The sequence below is a fragment of the Lagenorhynchus albirostris genome, chromosome 20, assembly GCF_949774975.1.
Source record: "Lagenorhynchus albirostris chromosome 20, mLagAlb1.1, whole genome shotgun sequence".
Classification (NCBI taxonomy): Eukaryota; Metazoa; Chordata; class Mammalia; order Artiodactyla; family Delphinidae; genus Lagenorhynchus; species Lagenorhynchus albirostris.
The window spans coordinates 15,028,513-15,053,564 of record NC_083114.1 but is presented as its reverse complement, the minus strand read 5'-3'; the positions used below and the strand labels follow the sequence as shown (position 1 = coordinate 15,053,564).

The 25,052-nt window shown below is 37.8% G+C and overlaps 1 protein-coding gene across 2 annotated transcripts in view; it reads right to left on the bottom strand.

Moving 5' to 3' along the window:
• Nucleotides 1–25,052, bottom strand: part of SSH2 (slingshot protein phosphatase 2) — a 243,501-nt gene that overhangs the window by 141,787 nt on the left and 76,662 nt on the right. For both annotated transcript variants that reach the window (XM_060134896.1, XM_060134898.1), the window contains one exon: nucleotides 1,397–1,440. In XM_060134896.1, coding sequence (XP_059990879.1) covers nucleotides 1,397–1,440 — 44 coding nt within the window. The remainder of the gene's footprint in view (nucleotides 1–1,396; nucleotides 1,441–25,052) is intronic.

Here is a 25,052-nt window from a genome sequence, read left to right as displayed (position 1 = left end):
AATGAACACATTTATTGTATCCGTTCTCAGTATCATCTAGTGATTGAGTTCAGAGGACACAAATTTGGTAGCATTTAAATGACCGTCTAGAACTTACCAAGACTATTTCTTGTGGGAGGGAGTTGATTTAAAAAAAACATTTTATTTCACAGACATTTAAACAAATATATTTAAAAGGCACTTATTTCTTACAAAAGATGTACCCTATTGTGTCACAGTATAATAATGTTTATAACAGGAAAGTTGAATTCCATGCAATCTTGAGAAATTAAAATATCATAATATAGTTTGTTGCATACAACATTGACATTGCTATTACAGACTTTCAAAGTTCTAAGGATTTCAGTGAATTCTGAACTATTGAATCTTTAATATTACCATAAAAAATTTTAAAGAAGATAACAGAAATGTTATTATATATGTCCTAGATGTCTCTCATAATTTTTTTCTTTTAATGGCAGCAGGTATTGGTATCCTTATAACATGCCCACTATTCCATGAGAGGGAGAAAAAAAGTTTCATTGTATTTTAAAAGATTGGGTAAGTTACTTAGTATATTCTTTGTATTGAGGAAGTGAAATATTAACCAATCTGTAAAAATTGCCAAAACCTATCAAAATGAATGACAAAAATAAGTATAAAACCGAAGGCTGAAATGTTCCTTAGTTGACATTTTCCTAAAAGGTAAGGAAAATTTGCTTTTTTATTACCCAAGACAGTTCTAGAGACTTGGGTCAAAGCTGGGCCAATACTGGCCTTTCTGCATTAAAAAAAGAGAAATCTACCACTTAATTAGTTACTTTATTTACTGAGGTATAACTGACGTACAACATTATATTAGTTTCAGGTGCAAAATATAATGCAGTCTACCATTTAAAATCTTTCTGAGTCAGTAACTGGATTCTTAATTTTTTTTTTTTTTTTTGGCTGCATTGGGTCTTGGTTGCTGGGCATGGGCTTTTCTCTAGTTGTGGTGAGCGGGGGCTACTCCTCGTTGCAGTGCGAGGGCTTCTCATTGTGGTGCATTCTCTTGCTGCGGAGCACCGGCTCTAGGCACGTGGGCTTCAGTAGTTGCAGCACACAGGCTCAGTAGTTGTGGCTCACAGGCTCTAGAGCGCAGGCTCAGTAGTTGTGGCGCATGGGCTTAGTTGCTCCGTGGCATGTGGGATCTTCCCGGACCAGGGCTCAAACCCACGTCCCCTGCATTGGCAGGCAGATTCTCAACCACTGTGCCACCAGGGAAGTCCCAGTAACTGAATTCTTAAAGTAATTCCATTTTGAGAGACCAACTAAGCATCTTGGAAAATGAGGATCAACTAATATGACAAGACTGAGAAAGAATTAGAGAAAACACACTAACTACAGAAATACTATAGGATGTAATGAACAAACATACCTCCTGGGCTGTGATCGGCATTCCTCCTCCCCACTGTCTGCCTCCTGTATAGACAGAAAAATGAGAAAAAAAAAATTAAAATCTGCGGTCTCATATCATAATACCAACAATGTAATTTTACTAAGCTTTACATGTAGGAATATCTCATTGATATCGTGTACTTAAACTAAATTCTCTCCATAAAAAGTGACTTCAACCAATCCAGGGAGTTGATATATATCAACATAATTTATTCCTGGAGGAAACTTTCACAATAGTCTACAAATTTTTTTAACAAAGTGCTCATAATTAAAAGAATTACCTCTGAAAACCAACTGAAGACGCTATGTTACTGTTATGTTACTTAAAATTAAAATGAGTGGGTATTCTGACTTTCACCAACAAATCTCATCAAGATGGTCTATTAATGATTCTGATCCCCAAAGAACCACCTAAACAATGAACACCATCTTGCAAAGTGCTCATGATCACGTCACCATTACCTTAATGGCTACTACTTATTGAGTATTTATAACATGCCAGGTGCCTTGCTCAACACTTTAAGTACATTGTCCAACTTATTCCTTATAAACTCAGAAGGTTGACAGTACCCTAGTTACACTGATTCTAACACATACACATAAATTGGGATAAATTTACAATCAATGTGACTAAAAAGCATTGAATCATAGTTTAATTGCAATATTTATTTTTTTTAGTGGCACATAAAGTAACTGAGGGTGTTATGGCAATTTAGGCTCAATGAAATATGAATATTTTACAGAAACTGAAATTCACAGAAAGGAAAGAAGTTGCTCAAGGAAACTCATGTAGTAAAGCTAGAATTAAAACTGATAAAATACTGCCTCCCCACACATTGAAAAAGCATATCATTCACCCCTGCCTAACCTAGGTTAGGAATTATTATATGTTAAGATACTATACAGATCTTCATGGAGACAAGAATAGCAACACGAAGGAAAAGTGAGAAAAGATGAGATAATTAATGATAGTGAGGTGCGAACTTTTTCTTTAAGTTTGCTCTCTGACATTTTATATTTGCACTCTGGTCACTTTTGCCCTATTTGGCAAACACCAAAATAGGAGGAGCAAAACAATCTCAAACAATACGTGTACTGTCTGCCGATAAGTCACCTACATTTTCGAGTTTATGGAACCATCCCCATTCACCTCTACATCATTCTACCTCCATTCCTGGGCAGCCACAGCCAGCTCTATAACTTTTATTCCCATTTCATTTTCATTATTGATTTCAGGTATGCCCATTATCTTGCACAAAGGGAAGAAGACAGCAAAGATCCTACCCTCGGAAGGAGGACAGGGGAGGTGTCATGGTATATTACACTCTGCCTACAGGGGAAGTTTTAGGTTCAGAAGTATGCCCTTTAGGAAGTGAAAAGAATGGTGCTAAAATGAAAAGAACCGATCGTCTCTACAGTCAATAGTCAGAACCTGGCAAGTTTGCAAGAATGAAAATGAGAAGACTCATAAGCAAAGATAAGTGTTAGATTTTGGAGCCCAAGGGAACTGTAATAAATAGAAATGATTTCCTGGAATCTCATTTAACAAATTATTCTTCATTATTGTTATCAGTGGTTAATAGATCTCTACTTCTGATGTATTCTTCTCATTTTTTAATTGTATGAAAAATTATATGACAATAGATATATTTAAAATATATGTAAATTATAAGGCACAATAATAAAATGAATACCTGTGAACAACATTCTACTTAAAAGCTAGAATAGTACCAATACCTTTGCATTTACCTGTGTGCTTATTTCCTATCTCCCATTCTTATCCTTCGCCCAAGATGTGAGTACTATCTTGAATTTTTAAAAAATATTTATTTATTTATTTATTTTGTGGTACGCAGGGCTCTCACTGTTGTGACCTCTCCCGTTGCGGAGCACAGGCTCCAGACGCGCAGGCTCAGCGGCCATGGCTCACGGGCCCAGCCGCTCCGCGGCATGTGGGATCTTCCCGGACCGGGGCACAAACCCGTGTCCCCTGCATCGGCAGGCAGACTCTCTAACACTGCGCCACCAGGGAAGCCCTTATTTATTTATTTATTTGGCTGCCCCGGGTCTTAGTTGCAGGACGTGGGATCTTCGTTGCCCTGTGCGGGATCTTATGTTGCGGCATGCAGGATCTTTAGTTGTGGCATGCGGGATCTAGTTCCCTGACCAGGGATTGAACCCAGGTCCCCTGCATTGGGAGCGCAGAGTCTTAACCACTGGACCACCAGGGAAGTCCCACTATCTTGAATTTTAAGTTTATAATTTTCTTGCTTTCATTCTACCATAAAAAATTTCATACATACAGAAAAGCTGAAACATCTTATAGTGAACATGTATATCCACCATCTGGATTCTACCAGTAATATTTTTTATATTTGCATTATCACTTCTCTATTCATCTTTCTGCCTCACTGATCAATCCATCTTATTCTTCTGTTGCATTTCAAAGTAGTTTACAGTGTACTTGCCCTTAAATGCACATAATTAGAATTTGGTATTACAGTTCTTTCTTTTCTTTTAAGGTAAAATGTATATACAATGAAATAAATGCACAAATCTTAAGTGCACCATTCAATGAGTTTTGACAAATGTATGTATCTGTGTAACTCAAACTTTTACCAAGAAATGCAACATTTCTATCAGCTCAGAAATTTCTCTCATTTAATACCTGGCACAACCTAGAGGCAGCCACTGTTCTTACTTTTCTTCCACCACAATTTTTTTCCATCAAAAATTAGTATATAGCATATGACTCCATTTAAATGGTTTCCCTGTTCACATAAATAGAATCATATAGTATGTACTCTTTTGTGTGTGGCTTCTTTCACTCAGCATAATGTTTTTGAGATTCACCTATGCTGTTGTATGTAAAAGGAGTTCATTCCTTTTTATTCCTGAGGATTCCATTGTATGAATATACCACAGTTTGTTTATTCATCTCCTATTGATATATATACCCAGGATGTTTGAGTTTTTGCCTATTATGAATAAAACTTTTACATAAGCATTCTTTGCTGTTTTTTTGGTGGACATGTGCTTTTGGTTTTTTGTAAGTCATGGAACACATGCACGTGTAATTTTAGAGAAAATTACCAGGGCTTCCAAAGTGCTTATACCACTTTACACGCTTATCAACAATGTGTGAGAGTTGTAACTGAAGTCTAATTGGAAATTTTTTTCTCCTATAGTTACTGTTTTCTATGTCTTCAGAAACCTTTGCCTACCCTTTAGTCACAAAGACACTCTGTAATATTTTCTTATTAAAACCTTTATGGTTTTATGTATAAGGTCTATGATCTATCCTGAATAAATATTTGTATGTGGTGTGAGATGGGGTGGAGGCTCTTTTTTTTCCCCATATCGATTTCAAGTTTTCAAGCACATTTATTGAAAAGACTTTCCTTTCTCCATTTGATAACTTGGCTCCATGTAAAAAAATCAAATGACAGTGTAAGTGAGGTCTACTTCTGGGTTCTTTATTGTGTTCCATTGATCTATTTGTCATTCTTTATGCCAGTACTATATCTTTATTACTACAGCTCATAGTAAGTTTTGAAAGAAATATAAATCCTTTAACTTGATTCTTGTTTTTCAGGATACCTTTATCTTCTAGTAAGACATTTTATCTTGAAATCTACTTTATCTAATATTAACATAGCTATTCCAGACTTATGCTCACTGATTGCAAGGTATATTTTTCAATCTCTTTATAACTTAAAGAATGTCTTTTATAGACAGAATGTAGTTGGATCTTGCTTTATTTTACCCATTGTGACAATCTTTGCTTTTTAATTGTAGTGGTTAGTCCATTAACATTTAATGTAATTACTGATATAGTTAGTAACATGGTAGAACCAAATCCATTTATTTTCTGTTTGTCCCCTATACCTTTATACCTCTTTTTCTCCTTTTTCTGCCTTATTTTGTATTATTTGAATATTTTTTAGAATTTCATTTTAATTTACATATTGGTTCTTTGCATTATTTTTTATTCCACTATTAAAAAATTACATGATGTCTATATTGTTAAACAATATATTATTTAGTTTTGATTGTTTGGGGGCTTTAAAAATTGTATTACACTTATGCAGTCTTCCCAATATGTTTATTATTTTTTGTCACACATACACACTGTATTTTATTTTTACACCAATATGTTTTTTAAAAACTAAATATTATGCTAATAAGATTCATCCACTTATTTTCTATAGCTACAGTTCATTCATTTTTTTGCTGGGGTAAAAGACTGCATTATAGGAATATATCAAAGTTTACCCATTCGACTCAGATAGATTGGACTGTTCCTGTTTTTGGTGACATCAACCATGCTGCTATAACTTCCTTGAAATGTCTTTTGGTCTACATGCACAAGGGTGTCAATGGGATATAGGTACACCTAAGGCACCTAGGAGTAGAAATGCAGAGTCACAGAATAACTAAAGGTACAAGTTTACCAGGTAGTGACAAATTATTTCCTAAAGTAGTTGTGCCAATCTATACTCTCACCAGGAAGGAGTGAGAGTTTCAGTTGTGCTAAATCCTAGCCAACACTTAAAATCATCAGATGTTTTCTTTTTCTTTTTTGCCAATCTAGTGTTATATGTATCTCACCATGGTCTTAATTTGCTGTGCCTTGACTACTAGTAAGGTTGAGTACCCTTTTAGATGTTTACGGGCTATTACTAACTTAATATCCTTTCCCTCATACATAAAATGAGCTGACCAAAAAGAGATAATTCAAATTATTTTCAGCTTTTTTGGTAGATTTTTCTACCTATGAGAATTGTGATGAGAAATAAAAAGCAAAAATACCCTTGATGTTTCCTTAGAGGCCACAAACAGCTAAAACCAGTTACATCTATAGAGGTAAACTAACATCTATTTTACACTACTATGGGCCAGGTACTTTATATGTTATTTTATTTAATGTGCACCACAACCCTATGCAGCTTGCTAAAGATCACAATGCCAATAAATGCCACGTGGAGTCATGATTTGAACTCAGGTCTACATTTCTGCTATAACCAGCTGCCTCTTAACTAAGAATCTGCATTTGGTACCTATACCCCGGGACAGTGGTTAGGAAGGGAACTGCAGAAAAAAGCATAACTTTTCTCATGGCTTATAATAAAGTAATATCCTTTGTCACCTTTCTTCTATGACTTCTACACTTTAAAATAGTGCCAAAGGAGTGGAAATTCCTTTGGCCCACAAAAAAAGCAAGTCAGAGAAGTGTTTCTAACACAAGATACCCAAATGACTTTTTTCTTTCTTTCTTAGATTAATATTACAATAGTCAGGCCAATGAATGATTTGCTTCCCTTTCATCTTACTTGGAAAAAGAGATTTAGAAAACAAAAACAAAAAAAACCTCAGTATGTCAAGGCATTATAGGCCTAAGGTAAAGTGGATTTTTTTTTAATGAAGAGTGTTGATTATGCTTATTTCAATGGAATTCACTGCCAAAAACGCAAAGATACAACATTGCTTATTCAGCAAGATTAATTACCAGATAATAGTTATCTTGAATAGTGGCATTTAAATGGTAGGTAAAGGGAGAATGCTTACCATTCTATTGTAACAAGTGCATACACCAGACCATATATAACCACCTACCTTGTCAAGTAACTTCACATATTGTTAGTTAAAAAAAAAAAAGAAAAGAAAAAAGAAATGCCAGTAGTCAACATGCTCAGAACATTAGAAATCACAAGGAGAAAAGTGTAGAGATAAACATTAGTTTCTTCTTAGTAAATAGAGTAATTTCTGATGTATAAGGAGAACTAATTAATTAAATGATTAAATATGTTTGTTGACTTTTTTTTAATATTCCAGAGTCCTATTGTTAAGTAGTTTTTATTTAAAGAATATAATTTCTTCTTGATGTTCTTAAGAAAAATTTGACCTATAAACAATATGGTGTGAGATTCTGAATGTGCATTTAATTTTAGGGTATTCAGAAAACACTGACTCAAAAAGACACATGCACCCCAATGTTCATAGCAGCATTATTTACAATAGCCAAGATATGGAAGCAACCTAAGTGTCCATCAACAGATGAATGGATAAAGAAGATGTGGCATGTGTATATGTATATATATATATATATATATATATATATATATATATATAAAATAGAATATTACTCAGCCATAAAAAAGAATGAAATCCTGCCATTTGCAACAACATGGATGAACCTAGAGGGTATTATGCTCAGTGAAATGAAATATATATATATAAAATAGAATATTACTCAGCCATAAAAAAGAATGAAATCCTGCCATTTGCAACAACATGGATGAACCTAGAGAGTATTATGCTCAGTGAAATAAGTTAGAGAAAGACAAATATTCTATGTTATCACTTATATGTGGAATCTAAAAAATAAAATAAACAAATGTTTGTAACAAAACAGAAACACACTCACAGATATAGAGAACAAACTGGTGGTTACCAGTGGAGGTGGGGGAAGGGGGTGGGTAAGATAGGTGTATGGGATTGAGAGATACAAACTACTATGTATAATAAGTAAAAAGAATATATTATACAGCACAGGGAAATATAGCCATTATTTTGTAATAACTTTAAGTGAAGTATAATCTATAAAAATATTGAATCACTAATGTGGTACACCTGAAACTAATATAATATTGTAAATCAACTATACTTCAATTAAAAAATAAAATACATAATTTTAGGGTACTCGGGAACCATTAAGTATGAATTGAAAAATTAATGTATTCTTATTAATCTACTTAATACCTGAGCATAAAAGTAGGTAACTAAGTAAAAGATGTTTGGAAAAAACGTAAGCACCCAAGTCATATTTGCTGAGAAGTAGGCTGGAAGTGCTGCCAGCCTTGAAAAACACCAGGCTAGGTAGGTGTTAAGCAATAATTTCCCAAGCTTTATTGTTGCAAGATTCTTTACACTCTCCATACACTCCAATCCCAGTGGACTCATTCATCAGTTTTCAAAAGCAACTATTAACTTCCTTTGTCTGTGCTGTTTCATCATCCTGGAAGGCCCCTCTCCCCTCTCCCATATCCTTCCCTAGCATTCAAAGCTGGTTTCAAAAGCCAGTAGTTCATGGTATTTCTTCTATCACTTTACTGATAGGCTGTCTGCCTCCCTCCAAACCTGACCGTCACTGTGCATGTTTCCTGTGGCACTACCGAGATCTGTTTCTGGGTTACCACTGGGTTCTTGTTTTATGTTCCATTATCAGACTGTAATCTGCCTTATTTTCCCTTTGCATCTCACTCTGCGTTTAGCACAATGCCCTAGGTGCAGATGGAACTCGATAAAGAGTTGAATGAATGCGTGATTAGAGCGGTGAACTAAAACCATGTGAACACTTGGAGCTAATTGGCTGTGCATTCTCAGCTAGTGAGGACTATGCCAGTTATGTTTTCTCCTTAGCCGGTTAAAAGAATAGTTTTTGTTGCTCAGGAGTTAGCCTGTGACGAAGATCTGGAAGTAATACCTTAGGTTTTCCCTTTGGTTAAACAGACAGAATCATTCACTTGCTCTCATTTATGTATTCATTCACTCATTCAACACTAACTGACTACCTATTATGTGTTAGGAACTAGGCACCAGGAATTAAAATTAAGCAAAACTGCCCTTATCCTTGGATAGTTCACATTGTATTAGGGGAGACAGTTCCATAAGCCAAAAAATTATAATGATATGTCATTTGGCTTACAGCAGCGGATATTCAAAATGCTATAGAAACAACAGAGGAGGAAATGACTAACTGTGGGGCTTGGATATGCTTCATAGAAGTTAATTTTCAGGCTGGGCTTGAATTAGTGGGTTTGTGTTGGATGGAAAATAGAAGGAAAGAGTATTTCAGGCAGAAACGTTGGCAAAAGGAACAGAAAGAGAAGTAAGAGTCTGGACATTTAGGGAATGGTGAGCAGCTATGAATTGCTGGAGCAAAGGTAAGGGTATTGGGGGTTAAGGCTATCAAGTAATATTGATGTTACGAGTCCATAAAGGTAGGAATATTAAGATAACAGTCCTATGATCACAAAAAGTGGTTGTGGATTATCCATTAACTGGACTTCAGATTACCCATCAGTCACTTCTGCCCCTGGGAGAAAATTAATACTGGGAGGTGTCTGTCAGACAGGATAAAGTAATCTGGTAGTCTTCCTAAGAATGGACGTGAGCTTCGAAATCAGAAAAGTCCTGCTTCTGGCTTTTGGAAGAAGCAAACGTGAAGAACACAGCCTTGAGGAGGAAGTAAAGGCACCATTTTGCCACTTGGTTACTGGTAAGAGAAGGCTTAGATTCTCTCCTAGAAACAAGAGACAAAGAAGATGGGGATGGAACCAGCAGTTTGGGTTATCCATTGCTTAATAACAAACTACTAATTTATTATATTTCATGATTTCATGGGTCAGAAATTCAAGCAGTACTTAGCTAGGCAATTCTTCTGCTCCACATGGCATTGCTAAAGGTCAGTCAGTGCTACTCAGGTGGTATTTAGCTAGAAGATGGGCCAGTAGTCAGGGTCCAGGCAGCTTTACTCACATGTCTGACATCTCAGCCTGGAAAACTGGAAAGCGGGGCTCAAGTGGAAAGTCAACTAGAACATCTATGGATTGGGCCTTCTCAAAGTCCATTGTGGCCTCAGGGTTGGTCTTTTCGCATGGAGGCTTAGAACTCCAAAAGGCTAGGCTCAGAGCTGGCACAGTGTCACTTCTGCCATGCTCTGTTGGTGTATTAAAGAAGTCTAGCCCAGGTTCAAGGGGAGGGGAATTAGACACTATCTCTCAGTGGGAGAAATAGCAAAGAATCTGCAGCCATCTTTAATCAACTCTACCAATTCTGGTGACCAGCTAGTAAGTATGTAGGCAAGAGAGTTAATGAAGTAGAACTTCTAAAGACTAGGGCCATAGAGATATCCAGGAGAGTAAAGAATAAAGAAGATGATTCTTATGTCAGTACAAGATGCACTGAAGGCCACAGGGATACTTTTATAGGCTGGTGTCTATAACGAAGTGTCCTCCCATTTGGAAGGCTGAAGATCAGAAAGGACCTGCAAGTGTGGTCACACACACACTCTACTGTCCAGGACCAGAATGAATAACCTGGGCACTCACATCTGAGAAGCTGGTCTGTAAGAAGGTCAGATACCATCAAATCAGCAGTCCCAATATAATTTGACTTTGTTTTAAAGTCTAGCTTAAATTGAGGTGAATAGTACTTGCTGGTATTAGGAAACAAAACAGAGAGTCAATCTAGTCATATTTTAGAGAGATGTAACATGCATTAAAGTAAAATATGGAAGCCAGAATACAGTGCAATACTTATTACCGACATCAAAGCCACACCATGCTCTCACAACAGGGTTTAAGAAGCCCTAAATAAACTTTCTTGCCCATGATTTCAAGCAGTAGAAAACTTCTGTGAGACACCTACTATTTCTCAAGTGTTTCCTTTGAATTCCTTTCAAATACAAATATGTATGAAACACAGTTGGAATGGTTAATGAGGTACTTCCTCAGTGATGAGAAAAACAGCTTGATTAGAATGTGACTTCAATAACTCTGTTTTTGAAGAACACCAAGTCTTTGGTCAACAGCTAGTTTAAGACGTATCACAGTCCAGTCACTGCCCACTAGAAAACCCGAGCTCTGGGTGTAGAGCTGTTATTGGATGCCTTTTGTTTACAATCCTTATTCCACTTAAACATTTTATTTAAGATATGTGACTTAACCCACCCACTTGCCATAATTAGAGAGTTGCTAGACTGTCTTTTCTACCACAGAGATCCAACTCCTTGAGGCTACTTGGTTTTAAAAAGCAACTAGTCTGAATCTGTCACATCTGACAAGCATGCAATATGGAAACTTCATAGGTCACTGGTTCTTAACTCTGGCTCCATTCAAAACCTTTTCAATAACAAAAATCTCCAGGCCTCATGCCTACAGGCTTTTATTCTTTAGCTCTGAGGTGAAGCCAGTGGTGTGCTAGAGCCAATTGCTAGATTTTTAGGGATCTTATGAGACTCACATTGGTAGCTTGAAATTAGCCATGCTAGGAGTATTTACCAAGGAAGTCAGCAAATGATACAAAGCAGCCCTTACCCAGAAAACAGGTTTTTGAACATTTACCAGCACACCATGAGGTGTGGGGCCCAAGGATCTGCACATTTTAAAAGCTCCTGATAACTGACAAGCAGTTAAGATTGAAAACATTTGTCTTTAAGGTCTGGAAAAACATCAAAAAGCTCAGAGTACACAGAGCTACTCCTCCTCCAGATAACTGTGCTAGGTGCCAGGGAGATCAGTGACGATGGGAACTCAGCTCTCCAGAAAGATCTTACGTCTCCCTTCCTAGACAGTAAGCTCTGTAAGAGCAGGACTATGTTTGCATAGTGGCAGTCATACAGAAGATGCTCCGTAGGTATTAGATTAATTAATAAGTATTGACCAAGGTATGGTAACCAGTAAGTGGCAAAATTGGGAATACACTTTAGGTTAACTCAGTATATCATGTGCCTCATCTCCATTCAATTATTGGTCATATCCTTGGTTTGTCAATCCAAAATGAGTGCTTAAACATGGAGTAGAGAGCAAGCAGTATCCGTCATAAGATAATAAGACTCTGCCTGTGTGCCACTCCATAATTTAAAGTCTTTTCATGACTATTATCTCATTTGAGCCAACCTAGGATAAATGCAGCACAGGTATGATTAATACTTATTTTTCAGCTGAAGAAACTGCCTCATGAAAGTGAGATAATTTGCTCAAAGTAACCTAAGAGTAAGGAGCAGTCAGGATTCTGTCTGGGAAGGGTGAATATACCTTCTACTGGAACAAACTGCTCCTCTTGCTTAAAGGAATACTCCAGGTACACCAATAGGGGCCTAAGACCTTGTCTTTATCTCCCTGTCCAGATTCTGTTTCCTTCTATTAAAGTGAAATTCCACATCCCACTCTCTGAAGACCTCACACTTGGTCCATCTCCTTCATTGTAGCCTGAGGCCTCAATACGGACATATGGTCTTACGTTCAGCCAGGACATGGTGGTACAACTGTACTAATTGTTTACACACTGAAATACCGAATGGTAAAGAGTGGTTGCCTAGAGCCCCTCTGAATGTTTCACGATCCAGCAACAATCAGGTTAATGCCTGGTAGAGTAGAGGACCTCCAGGTCTTACTCCTGCCGATTCTGATTGGTTGATAGCTGTGCCATATTGCTAAATATTCTGAATATCACCTCTACCCATGGCAACATCTTTACTGTTCTCTAACCTTTGGTTCAAAATTCTTGACTCTGATCTTAGCTTCACCTTGGAGATAGTGCCTCTATAATCTGTTCTCTTGTTTGTGTGTCCTGCTAGCTACACCCCACTTGCTTAGCTCGGCTTCTGGTTTTATTACTGGTCCTCTGCTATACATGATTAGCATTCCTCCACAAGGAATTTAAACTATAAAAAGCATTGATAACACCTGGGGGAGGCTAAGTACAATCCACGTATGAAGAGTCTTTTAATATTAAATCTTTGAATTGTTTATGGATATAAAGAATTAGACTATGATCAACCAAAGTTTAAGTTGAAACATTATTCAGAAATAAGGTCAAAGAACACATGCAGAAGGATAATGAAGCAACACTGATTACTTACCAAATATTACTAAACTAACAGCATGATTATTTTCAAATTTCCAGTCATTTTCAAACTAAGGAGTTGATAAATACCGTCACTGGTTCTGACCAAAAAGAAAATAGAATATTTAAAACAGATGTACTGCTGTCAGTTTTGATTAGGGGGAAATTCATTGCTTTTTTGTTAATATTTATATTTAAATCTAGACAATTAGCTTTTCAGCCATAAACAGGGGGAAAGATAGAGGCAGGATGCTCAATATCTTTGAATGGCAAATAAATAATCAACATATTCATTTAGAGCTGCTAGAGTCCACCAGAGACAAAAAGAAATACAAGATAGTACTATGCTCAAGGAGCTTATCTGCCTGAAGAGATAAGGCTGTTATATTTGAAAAGTTGATCCAACAAATACAGTGTGAATTTATGGCACAGGAAGTATATTGCATAGGAGTTCAGAAGTGAGAACACTGTGGGTACAGTGTTCACAGGAACAAGAGAGCTTTGAATCCAGTCTTGAAGGAAGAGGAAGATCTGAAGAGGCACAGAGGCTGACAGAGCATTTGAGACATGAACAAAAAGTAAAGGACAGTGGGAATATGTCTGACACACTGGGGTGGTGGTGAACTGACCAGTTGAGTTGAAACCCAGGGCTTGCCTTGAGGTAAGTTGCAAAGATAAGTTGCAGAAGGCAGGGGTCTAGACCTGATCCTAGGGGGAAGCCAGGGAGGGAATTTATCAGCATCTTAGAAAGTAGAATAAAATTATAAATATGTTGCTTTTGTGGTAATAAAAAATTCTTTAAGGAAACAGGCTAAAATTGGAAAGCCAATTGAGAAAACTTAGGTATTTTTCCTAAAGCCGGGAGACACTGGTTAATTTAACCACATATCTCCACTAGAGGGCAGACAATTCAAAGGTTACACTGTGATGGAACTGGAGAAACAGTGCATCCACAGAAAACTAACACTAAGAGTAAACACCATACATTGTTGCTTAAAGACCATTTTCAGTGCCTTCAACCCTGGAAAGAGCCTTTAGCTAGCAGATAAATCTTTCACAGGTTAGCTTTATGTGGTATAAAATGTGTCTTAATTGCAAAATGGACTGGTGGAAAAGTTATACTTTGGGAATCTGGCTTGGCTGACAGACACATGTGCTTATACATGACAAGCATACCTTGGAATGCCAACAGTAGCACTCATCACTGGCTAATTTACCTCAATCTTCCCCACCCATCTCAGGCACATCCTAACCACCACTCAAGACACAGCCTAACAATGTGTATACCACCTGGACCATGATTTCAATCTGGGTTCTCCTTTTGGTCAACTGGGGAGATGCTTGGTCCTAAGGGCTCATAACCCTTTAAAGTCAGAGTAAGGTGAGGCCACCAGACAGAGGTCCTTCTATGTGCATTTGTCTTAGTAGGCTGAGGAGCTGTCATACAGGGGTGTTGGCGGGAGTCCCTCAGGTCTCACTAACTGGGACACAGCATCAATATTAACATCTAAATAAAAGGACTGAGAATTCCATCACACATTCAGATGCTAAAATAGATCTGCAAAGTACTATAAACACTTTTTCTGTTTTTTTCTCTTACAAAATGTCTCTCGTTAAAGGTGCAAGGGCAATTTTCGATTTAGTAGGTTGACTTTCTGCCATTAGCTGGAAGTAGTTTTGACCAATGCTGACCAGTGCTCATATCACAAGAATTTTCTTTTCCCCTGGAAAATGACAACATTTAATTTCAGATATCAGGTACTTCAACTGCAGGTGAATTTTGCTATTCTAAAATTCTTACAGTATTTCCAACAAGCTAGGCCACCTTATCTCTTAGACTTTGCCATATTCTTCTCTCTGCCTGGTACACTTCATTCCCATCTTTGCTTGCCTACTTCTTCTCATCCTTCAGATTGTAGCTTAGGTGTCCCCTTCTCCAGAGGCTTTCCCTGATGCCTCTACACTGAGGCATATTTCGAGAGTATCAATTTTTTTTGTGTGTGGTACGCAGGCCTCTCACTGTTGTGGCCTCTCCCGCTGCGGAGCACAGGCTCCGGACACGCAGGCTCAGCAGCCATGGCTCACGGGCCCAGCCACTCCGCGGCATGTGTGGTCTTCCCGGACTAGGGCACGAACCCGTGTCCCCTGCATCGACAGGCGGACTCTCAACCACTGCGCCACCAGGGAAGCCCCCGAGAGTATCAATTTTACTTGATGCGCAGTAATATTTTTATAGTAACAGAGATACAGATATATAAAAATGTGCATGAAATTTAAAGTAAATCATAAGAACTCAAATACATTTCAGCCTTGTAATAAGCTCCTTTAAACTTTATATATCCACACTGCCAGGGGTTCCGCATTCACACTGTTCTGCTGTTAGAGCAATTTCTCGTGGAAAGGTTTGAGGAGCACTGCAGAGGACTGCTGTATGTAACTCTGAAGTTAAGCTTGTGCCTAATATTGAAAAATTAAGATAGAAGTTAAATTTGGGGGGGTAATGGTAGTTAATAAATACGAAGAGAAGATCAGGTGCTTATGACTCCTTGGACTAATCCCTAAGACTACAGGCATGTCATTAACTTTATCTGGCTTCCATAAACAAAAGACAAAAAAACAGAAGTTCAGAAAAAGCTGATTCAGCACTTAAACAAACCAACAAACAAACGCAAAGCCTCCAAACTTACTTGAAGTGAAACATAGGTATTGAAAAGAAGGAAAAAATATGAAGTTATAAATCAGAGTACGATCTAATTCCTAATATAGTTTAGGCCTAGCTAGTGATCCTTGCTAACACACTGAACATCATAAAGAAACCAATTATTAGGTCTTCCACAGTTAAAACACTCCTTGCTTTTCTTTATTAATGGAAATAAATGACAGAGAAAAAAGTAATTGGCAACTTAATGCAGGAAGATTTTAATTACACTCACAGTCACCATTAACCTTGACAACCCACCAACTAACATGTAACAAGACAGCACCTCCCCCACTAATATTAGTCTAACTAAAACTTCATGAATACCTTCATGAGAAAGGTAAAATCTTATGAGAAGCATGCAATCATCTGAATTTCCCTCCAACGGTTGAAAATCAGCATCATGTGTTGTCAATATATAAACTAACCCACCTCAGAAGCTTCTCAGTTACTCCCTCTTTTAAGTATCTATTATTTTTCTTTAACTACGTTCACATGTCTCGTTTTCTCCTGTAACCTCACTTTTACTTCCCTAAGGCTCCTTCCTATCTCCTATTCCCTTCCATTTTACACAAACCTCAAGTTCTCTCGTTGGTCTTCTTTTTACTTTTATATCTTGAGATAACTTAAGAAAATATTTATGCTCTAAACTTTGGGAAAATACTGATGCATTTCCCCCTGCCACCCTCTCACCAATTAACAGTCTAAGACAGAAGAAACTGTTATAACCAACTTTTCAATGCAATACTTTTCTTCTGCCATCCTCAGGGAGATCAGAATACAACTCACCAGTGATGCTTAAGGTCATTAGAATCTGACAAGTAACTACAGGAAGCCTATAATGATATAGTCAGATTATTTTGCTAATTATCCTATGTTATCTATTAGTAATGTACTCTTTGATCTAGATTTTCCCCAAAAAACTGAACAGAACTAGGCAAGGGAGAAAAAAAGGTAAACATAAAAGGCAAGATGAGTATACAGTAACTGACAGGAAGCCCCCTCCCCTATTTATAGATTCTAACATAAATAAGCTTAACTATGAAAGCATCTATCCTCATTTTCATTGGTTAAATATTTCTTCTTGAGAAACTAGTACAGACCCGATAGGAAGTTGGCGGAATGTGTAAATTCAAAGAACCAATAAAAGGCACCAATAATTGCATAAAAATGCAATTCCTGTAAGCAAAGGTTAAGTATAAAAAGGCATTCCACAGATAATATCCTGGTCAGTAACTACCTCTGAGCAACTACCAGGAAATATTTATTACTTGCCTAATTTCCTAGAACCATAACTTCCCTGATAAACAATGTCTTGAACACCCCATGAAAAGAATAACCAAGGCTACTAAGTGTTGGTAAAACGAAACATTACACACTGCTATTTCATATAACTTGAACAGAGTCAGCTGAAACTACAGAATAAAATAGTAGCTATAAAGTGTGCTGTAGATTAAAAAAAAACAACTCTCAACCTAATAAAGTGAATTGAGATGGCAAACAAAATGCTTTCATGTCATGTTTTCACTTCGATAAAGGAAGCAATCAAACCATCACATAAGCATAACTAAAACTGCAACTACCAATAGCTGGGAGATAAAATAGTACCACCGGTACTTACCACACATACACACTGACAGCATACCCCAGGTCCCAGAAATTATGCTGTCTGCAGTAAAAATCCTAACTCCCTTCTAGAAGTTATTCCTCAAAGCTTCCTTTCGTTCCTCATCACTGGTTTACTGAATAAAACAAATTTAAATAAAACATTTCTACTGATTGTCTGATATAAGGCTGCCCTGGAGACTACCTCAACCAGAGGCCATTAATGTAGACTTTAGATTTCAAATTATAAGGAAGCCTACTGGAAAACTAGTAAATAAACAAATAAATAAAAATTAAAAAAGGTTTTAATTCTTATGAAATTCAGTTTAGATTAAACTCAGCCCCTTGCCACGTCTCTCTTCCCAGGGGTCCTTGGATTGTGCAGCAATTTTTGCCTTTGTTACTTAGGGGAACCATCAACCATGAGAACTCTGGCACTTTCGCTTTTCTTCTGTACCACCTACAAGCATCTGAAAGAGTCCATTCAGAATTCCAAACCATTTCAAATTATTCTTAGCACCATGTCCCACGGAAATGCCTCAGTCAAAAACATATTACGCTTTGACTCTCTTTCATCAAAGACTTGGTTCCTGCTTCTTAGGAGGAAAAATCATGAAAAATCCTAAAGTCTCTGATCTTCCTCAACTGGGTATGAGCTCTCCTTTCCTAAAAGTCCTGTTCTTTCTTCTCGTATTTCTCTTCTTCCTTGAATTATAATTACATGTAATCACATCTTATCCTGATTAAGAGTAAAGCACCTAATAGATACTCTATAAATATTTATTGGATGAGTGAGTCATTGGAAAAAATAAATTATAAAAAAAATGTTTCTAGGTAAGGAAAGGAAAAATGAGTAAACTGGACTTCAAAATAATGAAAGACCATGGAGGGGGAAAATTGTGATCCACTATATAGAAAAAAAGAATTGGAAAAACAAAAACTAACCAGTCAACCAAGCCAATAATAACCAAAAGGATATCTAAATGTGTTATACCTAATAAGCCTTGGAATTCATGATCATAAGAGACTGGAAACAAGAGCTAAATAATAACCTGGGTCAAATTTGTAGCTAAGGGCAAAGGCCACACTTAATATAATCACAGAACCAGAATCACCGAGGCCCTCTTAAAAAACGCTGCTACCTCCCTGTATACTAGCCTAATCGTTCAGCATCTCCAGTGATATGTGACCTACCAGCTCAGTCACCTGAGACTGGCAACTAGTTAACATAAAGTGCTGCACTTCCTCAATCTCATTAAATTCAGCAAATTTTAAGTCGTGTATATTTCTAGATATGAAAAGCTTTTGTTAAAATGATGTCATATAATCATTGAAGAAAAACTTCATATGAGCCAGGTACTCTTACTTTCCTCTCTACTGATCCTGGTTTCTTCCAATCCTCATTCCCATAAAAGCACATTTTAATGTACAATGCATAGCTCTTGGCTTTGCGAAAATCAACCTGGCTCTAATTCTGCCTGACGAGCACAGTGGGATTTAGGTTGGCCATACTTACCACTAATAAAATGGGCTAATCTTGAATAGCTAATCACATTTGCAAAGTGATTGAAATCATATTGTGCTGTTATGTTGGTATTAATGGTGAGCTGAAAGTTCTGCTTACAGAATCAAGAGTTTGGGACATGAGTAAGCTTGATCTCTTTCTCTCAAAGGACTATTTTTATCAGGCTTCCTCTGAAACTTTTAAAAAGTGCCATAGAATCATTGTGAAAAAATTAAATACTTTAGTTCTACTCCACTGAAAACTAAAATGAAAAATATTTTCTATACAGATGAAATGCAGATTATAATTAATAAAATTTATGCATTATAAAAAATAAGCTGACTTGTTGGGAAGGTGAAGTTGCTTTCATCAAACATACAGGTCTTTAAGACATTTCGTGGGATATATTAAAATAAGCAACAGTTTCATATTTTAAAAAGGGGCATTAGGAATGTTAACTTCATGACATTTTCATTAAAAAATGAAAAGAGGTGCATTTTGAACACATATGATTACAAAATCACAGTAGAGTTTCCAGAGCAGTCTAAGCAGGTACTTTCCTCACTCTACTAAGAATCTGACACCTTGCATTGGGCCAATGACTATATATGTCTTCCTCACATTCCTCAGGCTCTACCACCCCCATACTGGGCCGCCCCTCTGGCTTCCCACAGTGACTCCCTGCTTACCATACACACAGGCTCAAACAACCAGCTCCAGGGCACCTCCCTCATGTTGATGCCCCCTCACCTCGCTTGGGCTCCAATATCCCACCCACACTGGGCCTCAGTGCCCACCTGAAGATACCTACCATGCTTAGTCCTATCTAATGGCTTTTGGATTGAATTGTTAGAGAAGAAGAAGGGTGTTTTATCTTTCAGTGCTTTGGTTATAAATACAAATAAAGACAACCACATTTATCTAACACATATTTATTCAACTTCAACTATATACGTACGAGGCACTATAATAGGTCCAGTGGGACTATGTAGCCCTCCAAGAGCTTCTCTTCTCTCTGAGGAGCCCACAATATCTCTACTTATTACTCAGGATGTTTTCCAATCTCAAGTAATAAAAAAAAAAATCCAACAAAAAGTGGCTTAAGGGACTTCCCTGGTGGCACAGTGGTTAAGAATCCTCCTGCCAATGGAGGGGACATGGGTTCGAGCTCTGGTCCGGGAAGATCCCGCATGCCGTGGAGCAACAAAGCCCGTGCGCCACAACTACTGAGCTCGCGTGCCACAACTACTGAAGCCTGCACACCTAGAGCCCGTGCTCTGCAACGAGAAGCCACCGCAATGAGAAGCCCGTGCACCACAACGAAGAGTAGCCCCCGCTCTCCGCAGCTAGAGAAAGCCCTCGCACAGCAACAAAGACCCAACGCAGCCAAAAAAAAGAAAAAAAAAAAAAAGGCTTAAACAATACAGAAAAGTATCATCTTGATTAATTCAGTAGTTGAACTTTATCAAGAATGAAATTTTCCTTATCTTTCTACTCTGCCATCCTGATTGTTTCAGCACCGCTCTTAGGCTAATATGGTCCCAAGATTACTGCCACATTCAAGGTCCATCACATATATACCCAACATCAGTCAGCTGAAGAAAACAGCTCTTCCCCTGTGTCTCTTAAGTACAAGGAAAACTGTCCCAGTAGTTTCCTCCTCAACCTCCTCCCACATTTTCTCTCATCTGAACTGGATACATGCTCATTCTTAAGCCAACCTCCAGCAGGGGGATGGTACCCTCTGATTGGCTGTTACACGAAACAACAAATAACCTTTATTTTTCTATTTAAGCCAGTTTCTGTTACTCTCAACCAAGATTCCTGACAAATATATTATGAACCACATTTTCCCATGTGCACCAAGGAGAGGTAAGAGAAGAAAAAAATTTTATTTCCATTTTATTTGTTTCCAATTTTTTATTTCCACCTTACAGGTAGAAAAATTAAAGCACCGACAGGTTAAAATTACAGATCACTATTGTGCTTTGCCCATGAGAATATGTTGCCCCTCATGTAAGCTGGAAAGTCCAGCATAGATATTGAAGATACAATAATTTACACACACTAATTATATATATATATATATATATTTTTTTTTTTTTTGCAGTACGCGGGCCTCTCACTGTTGTGTCCTCTCCCGTTGCGGAGCACAGGCTCCGGATGCGCAGGCTCAGCGGCCATGGCTCACGGGCCCAGCTGCTCCGCGGCATGTGGGATCTTCCCGGACCGGGGCACGAATCCGTGTCCCCTGCATCGGCAGGCGGACTCTCAACCACTACGCCACCAGGGAAGCCCCACAAATATATTTTTAAAGCAAAATGCTCCCTAAAATTTCAGTGAAAAAAATTTTATATATCTGCCTTTGAAGTCCAGGACAGTGGAGGGAGGAGAAGACAGGATGTTTTGAACAAATGCCATCACCTCAAAGAGACACGGTTAAAGAGGGTGTTCAGGTCCACAGAGCTTATTGCTGCCTGTATCACACACTCACTTTGCAGAGTATAGGCACCTTCCTTATGGTTATCTGTCAAAGGCTCTGTTAATTTCAACACTTCCATACTGATACTACATGGCTGCAAATCAGGCTTTTGTTCAATCTGTCCTTAAACCATTTACTCCTACCTGTCTGGTTTCTTTATTTTCAGATAGCAAGGCCTGGTTACGGAGATGCTATCCTTGTCCTGGCCACATAAGAGAAATTCTCATGGGTAAGGCTAGAGTGTTTACATAGTGTCTGAGTTTTAAACACCCGTCATTAGAGACTTTGTCCTGCCACATAATATGAAACAAGGCAACTATAATTTGGTCAGAGGTCACAGCCCTAAAAGCAGATTTAGTTCCTGTATGGTAAACCAAGAAACACTGCTGTTTGCTTCTAGCCTTGCAGCTTAATACTTAACTGCAGTAACTATGCATACTAAATATTTTAATAGTCTCATTCTGCAGATATTAGTATTTCTAGATGTCATATTAAAAGATTTTTTCACTTGATTTAGAAAATTTTAATATATAAAAATATATTCCAAACAAGTATCATTTAGATGGGCTACAATAACCTACAGCATTAAAATCTTAGTGGCTTAAAATAATAAGTTTCTCATTTATGCTATATGTCTGTCTTAGGTTGCTGGAGATTCTGCTCCATGTTACCCTCTCTCATCTGGAACATGACTAGTCACTATGGCAGGGAGAACTGAATATAATGAGTCATGCATCAACCCTTCAGACTTAAAGGCATCCATCCATCTGGAAGAGACAAAAGTCACATATTTCATTTGCCAAAGCAGTCACATGATCATGCCCCACTCCCAAGGAATTATAATCCTACCATTATCTGGAATAAGGAGGACCAGAAATATTGGCAAACACAAATGACTACTACAATAATAGATAAGGATACCGTATTATACAAGAAGCAATGTGAGTTAAGAAAAAAAAGGTAGTGGTTCATGTAACTGGTAAATCCAAGAGGGATTAAAAAAATGCAATGATGTTATTAGGTCTCTACTTTCTCCTCTCTCTTTGGACTCTGCTTGCTTCCCATTCTTAGGCAGACTATCTCAATGTGGTAGTTAGATGACCACCAACCACACCAAGCATATATCATCCTCTTAATCAGACAGTCCAGAAAAAAGAACTTAAACTTTTTACGCCCAGCGTCCATATCTCTCTCAACATGACCCTGACTGGTCCAGCCTGGGTCATGTGCTACCCTGGATCAATCATGGTATCCAAGGAAAAGGGATACTTTGACCAGCCTGACATGGGTCTATGGGCATATGACCAATCCCAGTGGTAGAAAAGCAGGGCCAAGTGATTGTCAGCCCCACCAGAATCACATGGAATAGAGCAGATAAGCTCCCAAAATGAAAGCAGACCATACCAAAAATGTAGCAGCCATCTACCCAGAGAACTCTGTTATTTCATTTCCTACCTCATTCCCCTCAACTCTGATGACATGTGTGAGATTAAATTCTACAAACATAAACTCATGTGGTCTTGGCTCACATTGTACAAATTGTTGGTGATGTTAAGCCAGATCAGCTGTAAAACACATTAGGGAACATATATAGGTAAATCCTGGGACAAAATTCCTTTATTTTGCATAAAGTTCCTCCGAGTACAAACCCAAGCAATTAACAAGGAAATTCATCTTACAGAACCAATGCAAGGGATGACTATTGAGAAACCCAAATGAACGATAACATGACAACACGATTACTAGGCTTACAAGTAAGAGGGTCAAAGAGTGACTTCCCAAGGTCAGAGACAACACGTAGTCATGCTAGATTTGAACCTAGCACTTCCCTTGGCGGAGGCAGAAGGTGAAATGGTAACAGGCATCAAACTACAAGCTTTACAGGGCAGTGCTTTCTGGTTTTGTTCACAGATGTACCTTAAGCAACTAGCATAGTGTATACTACATGCTAAGTGGTTGATGAAGAGGAGCAAGGATAAAGTTCCTTTTCCTATTTTAAATAATAGTCAACACATAAAATAAACTTGGTTTTCCTACACTGTCAGTCTTCTAAAATTTCAGTAAACAAATTTCTACAGGAATAAAATGTTCAGTTCCCAGGAAGTTCCAGGTAACACACACTGTGACTTGGTACACTCCTCAATATAGCTTATTGAAGCTGGGCAGGAAAAACACAAAACAATGAAAGAAAAAGAAAAGCAGAATGAATGAGTACATTAAAAAACCAACATAGCTATAGCGTCTATATGTGAACATTTTTTTAGATCAACATAAGCCCACTTTAGGGCTTATTACACCACTTTAGGTTTTAGCAGTAATGCTACATAACACATTAGTTAATCATTTAAAAGAATGTAGTTACATATGGTAGAACCTCTGTTTATCTTCCTGCAACAGCTAAGGAAAGCCCTATTTTTGGCCAAGTCCTTCCTTACCCAACACTCTCTCCGCTGCCAGAACAATTTAGCTAATACTTTTGGGTCTTCCATTAGAGCACTGAGTGACAGAAAAGGCAGCTCTGCAGGTGGAGACATCATGTTAGACAAGAGAAAGAACAAAACACAAAGCTCACTTTTACTTTAAAAATGGAATTATCCACCATCTGTGAACCATCTCACCACAGGAAATCTCTGACAAATTCAGTAAGTAAACTTGATTGCAGGGAACTCTCATTGACTACATAAGAAACTTTTAATTTTTCCCTTGGTAGCAAAATTCCCTTTAAAATTCTGCCCTCTTATATTCTCAAGACAGAAGACAAATTTAAACACAAAAGACTTTCCAGGCAGTCTGAATCCACTGCAAACTTTTAGAATAGATTCCCACCTACCCAAACTCCCCAGGACTCTTACATAAAAATGGCATGCTTTAGCCCCTCTCCCTAGTTCCACAAAACAAATCAAAGGCAGAAATGTATAATTTTAGAGGACAGGCTACGCGCTAACAATAACAAAAGTCAGGCAGTGAGAATTTCTATAAGCATGTGATGTGGCAAACTGTAAAGCAGAAGAAAAAACACATTTTCTGCGTACTAATTTCTTAGAAAACATTAAATTGGAAGATCCCAGTTTCCAGGCCTAGAATTACATCTCACTGAATGAAGAAATCAGTGGCATTTAAACCTTTTGTGAAGCTGGAACAATCTATTTTGGAAAAGTAGTTTTAGAGTAGACATTATTAACATTTCAAATACTGTCAACAATTAACCTTGATCAACCTGAGGCTTTGCTCAGCAGCATAATTACAGACATTAGTTACCTAGTATTGCAGGAAACAAAGAGATACAGCCGTTTCCAAGCAACGACTCCATTCTATTGATTTCCTGCAAGTGTTGGAAACCTCTCAAAAGCCAGCTTCAAAGCAAAACCATAGCTAGGGTTAAAGCAAGCTACCATTCCTCAGCTTTCATTTCCATCTCCAAGTGACATTTGTGAAATTAAACCTTATACATGATGTTTCTCTACCAGCTGACTAGGCTAGATTCCTACAGTCCAGTGGTGGTGGCTAGACAAGCCCACATGTGACCTCGGGATGGAAAGCTACTCCATGGACCACCAAGAATGGGTGGTTCTCAGAGCAGCAGCTAAACCCTTCATGAGATTATTAGACTGTAACAGTGGCTAACATTTATTAAAGGCTTACAATGTGCCAGGCCTTAATCTAAGTGTTTTGCAGATATTATCTCATTCAATCTTCACAGTTACCCCATGAAGCAG